General features: G+C 34.7%; 1 protein-coding gene across 1 annotated transcript; it reads left to right on the forward strand.

Moving 5' to 3' along the window:
- The first annotated feature begins 8,984 nt into the window (after positions 1-8,984).
- LOC145037439 (putative clathrin assembly protein At1g25240) lies at positions 8,985-10,541 on the forward strand. The gene has a single exon (XM_078986090.1). The coding sequence runs from the start codon at positions 9,086-9,088 to the stop codon at positions 10,382-10,384; it is 1,299 nt and encodes a 432-aa protein (XP_078842216.1). The 5' UTR covers positions 8,985-9,085; the 3' UTR covers positions 10,385-10,541.
- Positions 10,542-16,244: the final 5,703 nt, after the last annotated feature.

Genomic DNA, 16,244 nt, shown 5'->3' on the forward strand with positions numbered 1-16,244 from the left:
AATATAATTGAAAACGTTACATTAAAGCACATGTTTACATGATTCCCATCAATTACATTATAATACAAAATGAACTGTTTGACGATTTATCGTCCCATCCTCAAAACGTTGTTGATTTCCTGTTTTCACTGAATTCCTGAGAATACAAGTAGTTTTGAAAAGTGTCAACACAAAGGTTGGCGAGTTCATAAGAAATTTCGTTGGAAAAGTAAATCGTTTTCCTTGTAAAAGCATTACAATATGCATCCAGAAAATCCGATATTTTTCCTTAAAATCTGCGTAATGTAGTCTTATAACTGAAGACCAAAATGTATAAGTAACCTTTCTTATTAATTAGAAAATGTTATGTACTTAAATGGACATGGACGCGTTTGAATTAAATGAAATTTCTGTATGTTCTCATGTTCGTTAATACTTTATATATATGTAGTCCTAAATTAGAGGACCGAGAAATAACAAGTATTGACCATACTTAAAAGTATAAATGTGGTTTCAAATGATGTGTAGTCGTAACTACCAAAACCAAAAGTGTACAGTAATATCTGTACTCATAGAGATAAAAAGTGATTTTAAATCGACATAAAACTCATTTAGGTTTTAAAAATAAAATCCCGTAAACTTATGGATTGTTATATCCCTATGTGAGTCGCTATAATCATACTATGACTATGTGAACCTGCCACGACGTTCTCAGTGTCGTGAAAAATAAAATGACATTTGTCACCCGTAGACCTGCAGGTCCAACTGTAGCTAGCAGCAAGGTGTGGGGTGTCAAACCCAATATAGATTTATATACAAGTATCACGTTCTCCCTCAAGGAGATTCTGATTATAACTACCAGGAATTATATCCCGCACTCGGACGTACGGGGAGAGAGAGAGAGAGAGTCTCACAATATAGGTTAACAAGTTTACGTGAAATGTGTGTGAATATAAATCTTTCTTGTATGAATGTACCCTTTTTGTACGAGTGCGTTGAGTGATGTATCATAAACTATACCTATTATAGTTTATCTAAAATGTATGTAATATGTATGAATTCTTTTATGGACATGTATTAGTGTTGTGAATTTATCAAACTATAGGTAAACAACTTTACGTGAAATATGTGTGAATATAAATCTTTCTTGTATGAATGTACCCTTTTTGTACGAGTGCGTTGAGTGATGTATCATAAACTATACCTATTATAGTTTATCTAAAATGTATGTAATATGTATGAATTCTTTTATGGAAATGTATTAGTGTTGTGAATTTATCAAACTATAGGTAAACAACTTTACGTGAAATATGTGTGAATATAAATCTTTCTTGTATGAATGTACCCTTTTTGTACGAGTGTGTTGAGTGATGTATCATAAACTATACCTATTATAATTTATCTAAAATGTATGTAATATGTATGAATTCTTTTATAGAAATGTATTAGTGTTATGAATTTAGCAAACTATACTTTTTATAGTTTAATATACGTGTTCTAAAATGAATGAAATATATTTATTATGAATGACTTAGTTTCAGTTCATGATGATAAACTAACAAAGAAACACATTCAATAATTAGAGCTTATGATTATACATTTTGCTCAACATATTACAAAGTGTTATGATATTTACATGCTGTTGGCTAAATTTAGCAATTCTGCCCTGTTTTGGAAAAATCATAGAAAAATCATACGAAGTTGAAAACTAGATCCGTAAATTCTGAGAGTTCACAAAATGTGTCTAGTTTACTCATAATTTTTATCACGATTTTTAATGACCTCCAACTTGGGTGAAAAAGTCCACAATCACAGACTGGTCCGAATTGTTGTTTGAAATGATAGGCAGTTTTGTAAAAATCACCATAAATTGTAGAAAAATCATATGGAGATGTGCAAGTAGTCATTTTAAAGCTAAAAACTTGAACTATTTGCACCTTGTACAGTTTTGAAAACAAAAATGTTTAAGATTCCCAAAACAGTCCGTGAATGGAGTTGAACTTTTCTGATGAAGGCTGTTAGAAAATTTTAGTTATGTTCTTAGTGTTTTAACTTGTATTCCCCCCCTGAAAACTTGAGAAAACATAAAAATGTAGGGGTATGAACTCACTTGAGTGATTTCAGTAGATAAGTGTTGAAGAAGAGAAGTTTTCAACCCAAGAACACTTGAAGAATCACTTGAAGATTCGAAGCTCTAACGCTAATATAATGGAGTTTGTGTAAGATATCCATGATTTGAGTGGAAATAAGTGAGATAATCATAAGGAGGATGAATTATACTTACTAAGAGTGGAAGAACACTTGATAATCAGCCTTGAATCTCGAGTTTGGTGGAGAAAAAGTTTGAGAGAAAAGTGGTGTTTGATACTTAGTGAAATGGGAGAAAATGAGAGAAATGAGGAGAGAGGATGTTTGTTCCAGCTCAAAAACGTGGGAATGAGTGTAAATTGGGTGTGAGGGACATTGAAGTGACCTAGGTAAGGTGGGGAGGTGTGGTTAGTCAAAGAGTGGGTGTGGGGTGGTTGCTTGTGACATTGGATAAGACAAAGTCAACACTCCACCTTTAATAATTCACCCACTTGATTTTTATTATTTAAATAATGATTTTCATCTAAATATGTTTAAATTATGAATATTTAGAGTTTATTATGTTAAAATATAATTTCTGGAGAAAATCTCGCTTTAAAATCATGAAAAACGGGCTTAAAATGTTAAAAATATCAAAAATGGGCTAAAAGTGACAATTTCCCGAAGTCTGGCCGAGGTTCGGCCTTCTGGTGCTGAACCGAGAGAGAGAGAGGGAGGCAGAACCGAGAGGGAAGAAGAGAGAAGGGAAGGAACCGAGAGGAGGAAGGAGAACAGAGGGGCGCGAAGTAGAGACAGAGAGGCGGGCAGAGACCGAGAGTAGGGAAGAGACAGAGAGGCGGGTAGAGACAGAGCGAGAAAAGAAGCAGAACGAGAAGTGACAGAGGCAGAGGCTCGGTCCTCGCGTGCCACAGCCAACAGAGGCTCGGTCCTCGCACGTCTTAGCCAACAGAGGCTCGGTCCTCGCGTCTTAGCCAACAGAGGCTCGGTGTTCGGTGTCTTAGCCAACAGAGGCTCGGTCTCCGGTTTCTTAGCCAACAGAGGCTCGGTCTTCGGTGTTTAGTCTCGGCCTTAAGGAGCTTCGGCTCCTTAAGAAGGGTTTCGGTTCTTAAGGTCCCGTTTTCTCGTTTTTACCCTGTTTTAAGCCGTTTTTGACCCGGTTAAGGGTCGGAATGACCCGAATAATTCCAAAAAGTTACGGGAAACTTTTGAGAGAGATTTGGGAGAGATTTCTCACACTTGGAGAGATTTGGGAGAGATTTAACATTCTTGGAGAGATTTCTCATACACAGAGATATTTGCGAGAGTTTTCACATACTTGGAGAGATTTGGGAGATATTTGACATTCTTGGAGAGATTTCTCATACAGAGAGATATTTGAGAGAGATTTCACATACTTGGAGAGATTTGACATTCTTGGAGAGATTTCTCATACAGAGAGATATTTGAGAGAGATTTCACATACTTAGAGGGATTTGGGAGAGATTCGACATTCTTGGAGAGATTTCTAATACAGAGAGATATTTGAGAGAGATTTCACATACTTGGAGAGATTTGGGAGAGATTTGACATAGAGAGAGAGATAGAGTGAAAACGATTGAGAGAGGATCCATGTGTGACAATTGTGAGTGTCCGGCATCGCAATGCATGGTTCGTAAACCCTGTTAAGCCTTGTTTAAGGATCTTACACACTCCCGATGAGTATGCATCATTGTTTTATCGGTTTGGCTCGCCACGTACTACAGTTTTTGGTTAAGGAGATCTAGATGTTCGCACTTTTTGTTTTATGATTTCTCATTAGAATAGAAGTTATGTAGAAGTTTCATAGTGTGAATTTTAGTACTCATGGGCAAATTGAGTCAAACGGTTTGACTTGCTGACTTTAGTTGACTTTGACTTGATCGAAATTTGACGGTTGTCACATATTGTTCCTTTCTCTCTTCATATTCCTCATCTGTTTAGGTTGATGATGAACATTCGCTTTCGTTTTCGGTTTCTCCTTGGCTGGTTCCTTTTGAACTGCAGGAGTTTTACTTTGAGCTGAAGGAGCAGAGGGAATGTCTGTAGAAGTTCCACTTTGAGCTGAGGGAGTAGAGGTAGCGTGTTCTTTTGCCGAACGATCATCCTCCTGAGGAATATCTTTTGTACCACTGGTGCTTGGCTCATCGAAATTATCCGGCTTATTCAAGGGTTCAGGTATGTATCTTCCTTTGCTCTTCCAGGAAGTTCTTTCAGATAAACCAATGGTTTCGTTTGCATTATCTATTGGAGCTTCCCAGAAGTACTCATCGCAGCCATCAGCATTGTCTTCGTTTACAATAGCTGTGAGTTCAGCTGTTTGATGTTCGGTAACTCCTGTCACCTTGTATACTTGATTCGGAGTGGTCCTGAACTTTTGATACACAACTGCTTTCTCAACTAATATCGGGGACTTTTGATGGGACAATCGAGCGAACTCCACTGAATTTTCAGAAATAAGATTCTTGTGGTTTTCAGGTTCGTTTTTAATAAATTCTGAGCAGTCAACCATGTCCTCTACAGAAATTTCACTCATGTTTTCGTCCTCGTTAAGCTCAGATGCATTTTCAACATCAATTTTGTTTTCTGAGCTTACGTTGGTGTTTAAAGAGTCAAATTTTTGCATGATTTCGGTTCTCAGTTTAAGTCTGGCATTTTCATCCAAAAGGTTTTTAAGCATGTCCTTGTGGTCCTTGGATTTAATGAAGGACTCAATTTTGTCCAGTCCATACATGTAGGTCGGATTGACATCATCAGACGATATCACACTCTCACAATTGTAGGCTTCGGCATCGATTTCATCCTCCTTAAACTCTAGGAAGGGCAAAATCATGCGATGGATCTTTTGGCCTATTTCACAATCCAAGTGAAGCTGAGTAATATTAGAATACAAACGTTTAGCAATTAAACAAAAAACATTCTGTTGTTTTAACAATTTTAAATTGTCTCTTTGCAAATAAATGTTTTCGTCTTTAACTTTAACTAATTCCGACTCCTTTAACTCGATCCACATTCTCCGCTCCTCACTCTTCCATGCCACCCTGCTTAATTGATTAGTTAGGTTAGAATTGGTGACTCGAGTTTGAGTTAAGCTACTATCTAGATGAGAAATTCTTGTATTAACGTTTTTTAGTTCTTTCTCATATGAGGATGGTGGTACTTTGGATGAAATAAAAACAGATTGTACCTTCTTTATCAGTTCATCGAGCTCATTGAACTGCTGGCTAAGTGGTTTGGCCGTAAAGCACATGTCCTCCTGTACCTTCGGTCCATCGCTTCCTCCATCGGTGTTGTATCCCCTCATTTGAGATACGTCAGTCACCATGAAGCATCTTCCTCCACTGGTTTCCTCCTTAGCCACATAAGCCTTTCCATGGGTAGGCTTCCTCACTTCATCGTCTTCTGAGTCGGTAGACCAAACTTCCGTGCTACCGAACTCGTCATCTTTAACCGAACCCTGCATAATGAGAGCATTAATAGAGGGGTTAGCGGTAGACTTCTTCTTTCTCAACTCGTCCAATCTTTTCTGCAACACAGCTTCCTCATCATTTCCATCATCCTTTTCAGCCATCTTCTTAAGGACACAGTCCTTAGCATAATGGTTTTTCCCACCACAGTAGAAACAGCTTACTCCGGAATCGCCATCCACCTTCGGTTCCTTCTTATGCTCCTCAGCCTTTGGTTCATTGTTCACCTTTTCAGAGCTGTAACTCCTCTGCCAGTTTCGGTTTTTGTTGCTGGGGAATCTCTTCTTTATGAACCTCTTGGGATTGGACACCATCATAGCATAATCCTCAGACGTGAGATCATATTCCTCCAAGTTGAGGTCTTCATCCTCCATCACAGCTTTACTTTTAGATAGGAGGGCCAACGAACCAAGACTAGAAACGACGTTCTTTTCTTTCACCACAATCTTCTCTTGGGACTTAAGAATACCCACCAGTTTCGCCAAAGAGTACGATTTAAACTGCTCATGGGCTTTGACTGTGGAAACTACTGCTCTCCATTCAGACCTCAGTCCGTTCAAGAAAGTAACCTTCTGTTCGATAAGCTTCCTTTCAATATCGTGTTTCATCATCTTACTGAGAAGATGATTGAAGCGATCAAACGTCTGGGTCACCGTTTCTTCGGCTCCTTGCCTGAATTCTCCAAACTCAGATAAAAGCAAAGTTTGAATGGAATGTTCAAGATCCTCGTCTGTAGAATACAGTTCAAGAAGTCTATCCCAAACTTCCTTTGCCGTCGTGCATGAGCTGACCAACCTGAATGTGTCGGACTGAAGGGCGAATCTGATCAACCTTAACGCCTTAATATTGCACTGGAATTTATCCTTTTCATCTTGTGCAATATCCTTCACGTCCTTTAGCAGATCATTGTACTCCTTTTGTGTCTTGATGATTCTGGACGATGCAGAATGAGAAAACGGTCCATTAATGATGGCTTCCCATATGAGGTACCCATTATCCTCCGATCCAATCACGTAGTCTTCAAAGTGATGCGCCCATACTTCATAGTCATGGGTGTATAAGATTGGAATCTTTGTCGTCGAACCGATGCTGTTGGAAATATTAATAAGGTTTGATTGCGTCACGTCCATTATAATCGTAAAAACCTGTTCAAAGATCAGACTTGTAATAAAGCAGATTAGGGCAAAACAATAAATATCAAGATACGTCAATAAAGAGATGACGGCTCAATAAATATTGATGATTGCGGAAAAACCCTAATGGAAATCTTTTTCACAGTAAAGATGTGTATTGATTACACAGCCTCCTGCTCTGATACCAATTGATGAGATTAAACTAACCTTTAATCTACAAAGATCGATTAGATCTTGAACAAGTATATAAACATAAAATAGTATGAACGCAATAATAAGAACAAGTCAAGATGAAATCAAACGTGTCGAATGATTAAACAAAATCCTCAGAAGAGCTCTATTAGGAACATCAACTGTAGAGGATTGGAAGGTTACAAGAACGATTAAAGAAACCTGTTATCGTCTAGATGAATTGCTATTTCGTAGATCTCTGAAACCCTTAACCTAATATGCATGCAAGCGTAAACTTATATACAAAACATAAAAGGTTCTCGGTTGGACAGGCCCAAACCGGAATACAAAATAACTTATGCTATCGAGCCCAAAAGACGCAATCTTCAAAATAATCTTCAGCCCAACAAGTAATATGTCAGTTTCTTATTGTTAACATGATCCTGAAAATTCAATCTTAGCAGGTAATGAAGTCGTTCTTATAAGAAAAAAGGTTGATGTGCTATCGATCTATTAGAGGTAATATAAGTCTTGAGTGAAGAAGTTTTTGTGTATAATCATTATTTTTAGAGTTAATTACATATTTTGTCCTTGAGTATATTTGATTATTTCAAATTTTGTTCCAAAAAACTTATTTTTTTAAGTTTTAGACCTAATTATTAGGATGATGATTAATGACCCTCTATTGCTTACTTTTTTAATCTATCATGAGCCCTTTTATGTACTTTTTCTTTAAGGAGATGGTATCAAGAGGATTTAAACATGGTCATCTATTTTATGTATATAGTTTGATTCAATACTCTTATAAGCTAAATGGTATTCAATGGAAGTAAGAGAGTAACCAACTAATCCTATCTTATCACCTGATAGTATATCAATTCTGGATGTTAGCATCTATCACGACTGTGGAATTTGGTATTTTCAAGTTTATAGAGTACTACATATGACTGTAAACATGTTCTTGGTTTCGAATTCACACTTGCTAATTGATGTTGATGGTGACAAGAATGTGCAAATATCATTTCTTAAGGCTAGCATTAGAATTCATAATTTGTTACACCAATTTACTTTCCATTTTTTCAATTTTTACTAAGCAATGCATATATTTTAATGTCTTGAATCTTGATCATGATAAGATTTGCTTTAGTAATTAAATTGAAGCACGATGAACGTAGGTTGTTTAATTTTAGATTTTGCCTTGCAACCAAAACAAAAGTAATGCCAATCTTACCTTTACAATACCAAGACATCAGGTTGAAATACCAAGCATATCAATCTTGCTATTTTCTAAATTTAACTAATTTGTATTATTGTTTTTCTTATATCACACGTGTCCGTCGTTATAATTTTAATATAGACATGTCAATTATTATCAATTTAACTAACTTGTCTTAATTGTATGTTTTTGTACAATATCAGCTTTATTTTAGCATTGTATTTTGAAAAGAGTCAAATTTTAGTATTGTACTTTGAGATTCTTATTTATTTTAAAAAAATTACTTTTAAATTCTTCATGTTTGTCCGTATTTGTGGCTCCATGTGGTGTAAAAGGAAAAAAAATACAGTGTTAGAGAGCTGTTAAGGTTTCCAAATGTTCTATTGTATTATTTATGTTAATTAAGTTATCAACAAAATGTGGAATTTGTTTGTCACGGGAAGGAAATTTTATCCACTTTAATTGAGCATCGAAAGTTTGATCTCAAAATTTGGAGAATTCGAAGCAAACAGTGGTAGTAAGCATAACGATTGTCAAAGGTTGGACTATTTTTGCGAGAACCAGTTTTCATGTATCGTCAGTTATATGTTGCATTATTCAGAGTGAAAATCAGAGAATGATTGAAGTTATTGATTTTAGATAAGGATTCGTAATTTAACCAATAAAACTTTCAATGTATTTCAAAATCTATGTCAAAGTATTATTTTTATTACTTTTCAAATTAATTCATGATAACTTACAATCTACGATACAATGCATTTTTTTACAGTTATTATATTTATATGCAGATTTAGATAGAAAAAGATTAAAAAAAAGCAAGCAACACACGAATATCTTACCAACTACAGTTGGTTACATATTTTTATTGTAATACAAAACTAGAATTTGAAACCCAAAAGTTACGGTATGACCCTGATGACAAGTTTGTCAAAGTCAAGTTCATTGTAAATCAAACAATACGTCAAATTTCCAACCAAAAATTGACTCCAAATTTAGGAACCAACAGGCCGGCACTCATGCCCCATTCCTACATTTGTCACTATAAAATTCACTTGAGAAAAAGGATCCAAATTGGAAATAATAAATCATACCAGCAACCGCGAGTGGTAGGATCGCAAGAGACTATGAAATTCTGGAAAAGGGCTTCCGGAGCACTAAAAGATCGCAAAAGTCTTCTGAAGGCGAGCTTCACTCAGCGATCTGCTTTCCGAAATCCCGACATAGAAGCGGTGGTCATCAAAGCCACCACACATGACGAAACCCGTGTTAATTACCGTAATGCTCAACGTGTTTTTGCCTGGGTGGGGATCTCTGACGACTATCTACGCCAGGTGTTGTGGGCCCTTACACACAGGATGTGGAGGACCCACAACTGGGTGGTGGTGTTGAAGGGACTCATGCTTTTGCATGGAGTTTTCTGTTGTAAAGTTCCTGGAATTCAAGAGATAGGACGGTTACCTTTTGATATGATGAACTTCAAAGATAAGCATACAAGGCGTGGGAAATTATCCAGTTTGAATGAGTTTATCCGTGCCTATTATGTTTTTCTGGATGAGAAATCGTCCTTCATATTCTTCCATTCGCAGGAACAGAGAGATCGAAGGGTCAAGGAACAGATGGCCTTGCTATCACGAGATGGATCGAATGAAGAGCAAAAAGAGAAATCGACAATCCAAGATCTAATTTGGTTGCAGAAACTACAAGGATTACTCGATTTGTTGCTTCAGATCCGACCTAAATCTAGGCAAATGGTCAACTTGCTTGTTCTTGAAGCCATGGATTGCATCGCAATCGAGTTTTTTGATATATGCGGCCGCATTAGCAATGGAATCAGAAGTCTTCTTATGAAGATTTACTCTGTGGGAAAAAACGATGCCAAATTGGTGTTGTCAATCATGCATAAAGCTAAAGTTCAACATGAACAACTCTCGCTTTATTTTGATTTTTGCAGGGAGATCGGTGTTGGTAACGCCTCTGAAATCCCCAAAATGGAACAAATTCCTGAAGAAGGTATTCGACAACTTGAACAGATAATAAATGAAGATTCAAAGCAATTGAAGCTTGAACAAGAACAGGAGAAATCCATAATTGTTATGGAGCACCATAATTCGACGAAAACACCTAATCTCGACAACTCAACAAGTCTGAAGACTGTGACAAGCGATGATTGGGAGGTTTTTGAAAGCAAACAGAAGAAAGCAAATAAGGATCCTGAGCTTATCGATATGTTTTCTCCTCTTGGGAAGAACAACATAAGAATCAATCATTTAGTGCAAGAAAACACCATTGAATTTCCGGATCTAATTAGCTTATGAGATTCAACTAGTTAGTTGAGATCCAAAACAGCATAAGGAAACTTTGAAGAAGAAATTGTAACCTTTTCTCTCGTCCGTATGTGAAATGGATTCATAAGATACGATGTAATGTTTCTTTCATAACAGATGTTATAAGATAGGAGAGAGTGTTTGTTCATAGTTATTGATGGAAACCATAACTTTTAATTTGTCTTATAAAGTTTCTGTACATTATTTTTTTTAACTAATGTCTAAGGTTTGGGGGGAGTGGTGCGGTCTCCTGGTGCAGTTTTGCTACCGTGACAGGTGAACACTGCCCCTAGGTGAGGTTTGCGCCGCAGTGTTGTAGAATATTGACTTACCTTTTTTCTCATTTTTTCCATTTCTTGAACATTCACGGTCATATATATATAGATACACATTAAGTGCCGGGTGCGAATAGTTTTTTTAAAAGATAATTCAAGTGGTGATTAGTTCTTTTGCACAAATAGTTACTACATATAAATAATTATCAATGAGAGTTATGCTAGCAAAGATAAAATCAGTAAGAATAAGTAGTGAAGAGTTCATAGTGTTTACAGATATATACGAACACGATTACCTGTACATAAATTAATCATGCAACACTTTTTTATATCCTCCGGATAATGTCATATAAAGTTAGTCGTCCAAGAAAATTGATTCTGGAAGATAAATACCTACATTTTGATTTGTTTGTCCCTGAGCTATTGATTGTCAGCACCTAACATAATTGAATTAAAAATTGTTTTATTTTCAACGTGAACCGGAACATATCATCTTCGGAGAATTGTTTTTTTTTTTTTTCTCAAACAATATGATATATTACAAACAATAGAAGTGTGTTTTTGTTTTAATTTAAAAATATATGTATCTGTTATTTTGGGTTAAAAGTATTTTCTTGGGTTAAAATGGTTTCTAGCCCAGCGGTATCAGGTGGTGTTCTCTCTCCTTGAGGTCAAGGGTTCAAGTTCCATCGTGAACATAGGTGGAATTAGGTGTTAGTTTATATATATATATATATATATATATATATATATATATATATATATATATATATATATATATATATATATATATATATATATATATATATATATATCGCTAGCAATGTTACAAAGCTCAACATATTCTGATTCGACATGTTTTGGCTTTATTATGAACCATCCAAAAATACACGGTTAAAATGTGTCAACATCGATGTTTAGTCAAACTTGGATCCAACACAGTCTACTCAAAAATTCAGTCAAATTAAATCGAACTCGGAATTTTTTTTTTTAAAAATTTATTTGCTATTATATTCATTTTCCCCTAATTAATTACTTACAATTTACTGAATCCAAATACTCCTAGACCGAATAATTGTTACTCGCTAGTCAACGGACTTTTGGAACATTGATTTGTAGTTTGAGCAAAATTAAAACTTAAATATTATTTAATAATTTTTTTTTTCAAAAAACAGGGTCTATATTTTTTAACTAATGATAAATATCTTAAAAAAAGTTTAAGGATGTGGAAAAAATTCAAAGCATTTATAATTATTTTATGATATTAACTATTATATAACTATTATTTAGAGTATATATTAGGGTAAATTACACGAATGGTCCCTATGGTTTAGGGTAATCTGCGAGTTTGGTCCCTAACAACTTTTTTTAACTCGAACCATCCCTATTTTATATTTTGGTTGCACGCTTGGTCCCTGTCCTTTCTAAAAAGACTAATTTACCCTTATAGATTTCTTTTATCTTTTTTAAATTTTTAGTTCATTAAACACTTTATTAATTAAATGGGGAAAACATATTAACCAAATAAATATTGGCATGATTCAAGAACACCGAACCCTTCTCCCCTTTTGACCTCCCCTCTTTCGTTATGTTCAGTCATCGGAACTACCACCAAAACAAGACAACTAACACCACCTCCGACAACCATCATTACCTCCGACAACAACCACACCTCCGGCGGCAAGAATACATGATGAAATGAAATCTAGAAAAATCAAAACAACCAAAAAATTACTGAAATTGCTAAAATTGCTGAAATCAACTAGATGAAATCAATTTCAGAAAATTACCAGAACAATCCCAGAGGAGGCAAACTAACTGATTGAAGGAAAAATGGATGCAACTCCATTTAACAAACAATAAATCAAACAATTAAAATTGATCTTGAATGTTCATTGTAATCATAAAGAAGGGAGACACACTAATTGACTGCCTAATCGTGTTAAGTTTATATTCGTCCGGAAAAAATCAAAATATGGGTCGGGGTTTGAGAATGCAAGGTCAAGATTCAAGAGCGGTGTCAGGTTTTCTATTCGTAGGAATGATCGGAATATCGGCGATTAGGGTTCCGGTGAGAGAAGAGAGAAACGAGAGGCTAGGTTTGGTTTATGGTATAGCTCCCGGTAACAAAGTAGTAAACCATCAGAGGGGCAGATCTAGCGTTTAATTTTCGGCATCTTGTATCTCGATATGGAGGGACGCATCGCCGATCTTAATTTGGGAGCATCGTTGATCTGGATTTTGAAGAATGGGAATAGATCGTGAGATTGAAAAACAGGAAGGATAAGAAAAGGGGGAAAGAAAGAAGTTTCTGGGGTCGAATGAGGTTTAGAGGGGGTAAAGTTTTTTATTTAATAATATAAATATTAAATAAATTATAAATTAATTAGAAAAGAAATTAATAAGGGTATAATAGTCTTTTTAGGTCAGATAGGGACTAAACGTGCAACAAAAATATAAAATAGGGATGGTCCGAATTAAAAAAAGTTGTTAGGGACCAAACACGCAAATTACCCTAAACCATAGGGACTATCCGTGTAATTTACCCTATATATTAAGAAAGAATATTGAAGGGTCGATAATTTACTTCTCAAATGAAGTTTTTTATTAAATTTGTTTTTATGCTTATTGAAATTGAAAATTGTAAACAGAAACAGATCAATTCTAATATAATAAACAATTAATTATTGAATTTGCTAATTTCCTAAACAAATAGACCATATCCAATGTCATGTAGTACCTTATTTAACAATTTTTCTCCAAATAAACTTTTAACTCGTAAAAATCTAAGTTTAGCAAATCTAGATTCCTTTCTTTAGAATTTCATTGGTAAAAAAAATATAAAACAAAAAAAGTCTCTAACTTTTTACAAAATAGACACAAAATAAGTACCACAACTTGTGTAAAAAAGAAACCCTAAATAATTTTGTAGTAATCGACATTTCCCAAAATAAAAATAGATATTTTAATCATAAAACTCACATACCAGAAAATGATATTATGATTTTTACACATGGTTTTCTTCCACTTTTCTTTAACTCCCAAAACACTTCTTCCTTCAAAAAAAAGTTTCCATGCTCCAGTTTATTCATTACTTATATTTCTATAACTAAATAACCATTTTTGGACAAAAATGCCCTTGAAAATCAAATTTTTCCACAGCCAAAGATCAGTCACAGTTGAAGAACCAAAGTTCATTCAAAGTTCTTTAAAAATTAGTCCCAAAGAGCATTTATTGATCACTTAAGACAATTTTCCAGAAAATCAAAGATGAGTCATAGTTTAAGAACCACAGATTAAAAAAGAAAAGGCACAAATCATATGTGCACATGGAACAAAGATAAAGATAGAGAAAATGATAAAAGACACACATGACATATATACACACCTAACATTAATCACATGTGTCATGATTCAAATTCAGTGTTGATTATAGGTTACATACATATAAGTTTCTCATCACCAACTATGATTATCTATGTGTTTATATTTCTTACAGGTTACATACATCTAAGAAAGACAAATGACAAAATACTTTGGATTTTGATTGCAATTGTAATATTGTATCACATACTCTGATTATCTACATGCTTATATTTCTTACAAATAATAACAATATGTAAAAATTAATATGACATGCCTTAATTAGTAATAACATGTAAGTATATTGCTATAATGGGTAAAAGAAAATTTAATTATCATTAAAATAACCTTATGAACATGTTTTGTTGACCAAATAAGATTTCAATGTTAGCACATGAATAGTCCCTCAAAAAATTGCATACACAAGGATAAAAGAAAACCCAACCATTGTGTAATAAGGTTAAAAACGCAAAAAGGAAACTTATAAAGTTATATAAAACCGGTACTAAGTAGATAATTACCTGGATAGTATTCAGGACATCATCACTACATAAAAATAAGCAAAGACGTGTGGAATTACAATATAGATCGGCTGCAATCTTACTACATCTTGGCAACCTACATCCCCCAACTCTAGACCACCAATACTAATTCAGATGAGTCTGTAAAATAGCAAAATTATATCTAGAAACAATCAAGATCATGGAAAACAATAGGTATTAAAATGTTGTATACACAAGATACTTCACATATTTAGGCATATGAAAGTTTAGGTGCACAAAATTCTAATGAATGAAACAAGAAATTTGAATTTGACTAAGCTTCAAATATAAACCCATAACCCATTTGAACCAAAAAAGTCAGACATTATAAAGGTATAAATAAAATGAGATGTTGACCAGATAATGTTTTCTAGATGAAATAGGTTATAAAGAACACATACCATGAAAATTGTGGACTTGCCAGATCCATTTGCTCCAATGACTACTTTGGTTAACCAAAAAGTAATTGATGGCACTTACTGCTTGTCCATACAACATCAAATACATATAAAATCAAATAATTCAGAATCCCCTTTCTAGTGGCTAAAACAACATCAAATAAATATAAAAACATGGACGAACAATATGAAAATGGGTTAGCTTAGAGGCAAGAGAACGAGGTGTAAATCTTACAATTTTGTACATAACATGAGAAGGAGTTAGCTTCTTAACATCAATGGTTGATGAAATTTCTTGATCTGCACGACCTAAAAATCAAACTAAAAATAGTAAATAGTAAAATAGTGATTATAATATTACGTGGTCTTTTATGATGATAAAGTTACTACATTTGGATTTGAAAGAATTTATGATTCATGAATGTACTTCGGTGACTCTTGATTCAATGTATAAATTATAGGGTATCACATGACCTAGAAACCCAAATCAGTAAGAAATAGGAAATAAGAGAACAACTACATTAAAATCTAGATTGCAGAGTTCCAAATCCTACTTGTTCTTGATGTTCTTGGCTTTAAAGCCTGAGTTTTCGGTAGTTGGCAGTTTTGGAGTTTTCAAGCTGGACCATCATCTAATGGCTATTTCATACAAAAACAAATACAAATCAATCAATCAACTACCTCCAGATAAACTAAAAAAAGGACTGAATCATTAAAAAAGGGTTGCGTTTTAACTTGAGGCTACTGGTAATAAAACTTCATAGAAAAGATGACAGCTTTATTAAACTTTGGAACAAATGCAAGAAATCTGAATGAAGATAGAAATGGTTCTTATAAATGATTATAAGTATTAAACATGATAATACAAACTCACCGGGAAATCAGCAGCTTCCTCCTTACAGATTGATGCGGTCAACTCGGTAGAACCCTTTTTTTATTTTCTTCATAATAGAAATTTTTGCCATCATCCCCACCTATGAATTCTGATGTTTGGTGATTGTAAATCAATTTGAGGAGGTCTGAGATGGAGGACAGAGAGATAGTTGGTTGAAGGAAACATGCCACCGATGATAGAGTCGGAGTAGGGTGGCCGTCAACGCTTAGCCACTGGTTAGCGGCAGATGTGGGGGCATCAGAGATTGCGGTGTCTGTGAGGATGAGTGATGGAGTGGTGCGCTGCTGGTGAGTGAATCAAAAATTGATGGCTTAAAATTGTCCTTGTCCTAACATCTGACAACCCGAAACCCTAAAGTCAATCATTTCAAATTATAAG

This window comes from Lactuca saligna, chromosome 3 (genome assembly GCF_052625555.1).
Source record: "Lactuca saligna cultivar CGN05327 chromosome 3, ASM5262555v1, whole genome shotgun sequence".
Classification (NCBI taxonomy): domain Eukaryota; kingdom Viridiplantae; phylum Streptophyta; class Magnoliopsida; order Asterales; family Asteraceae; genus Lactuca; species Lactuca saligna.

Bases quoted from the DNA above. Each gene is read 5' to 3' on its own strand.
- LOC145037439 (XM_078986090.1), top strand. From the start codon at position 9,086: ATGCCCCATTCCTACATTTGTCACTATAAAATTCACTTGAGAAAAAGG.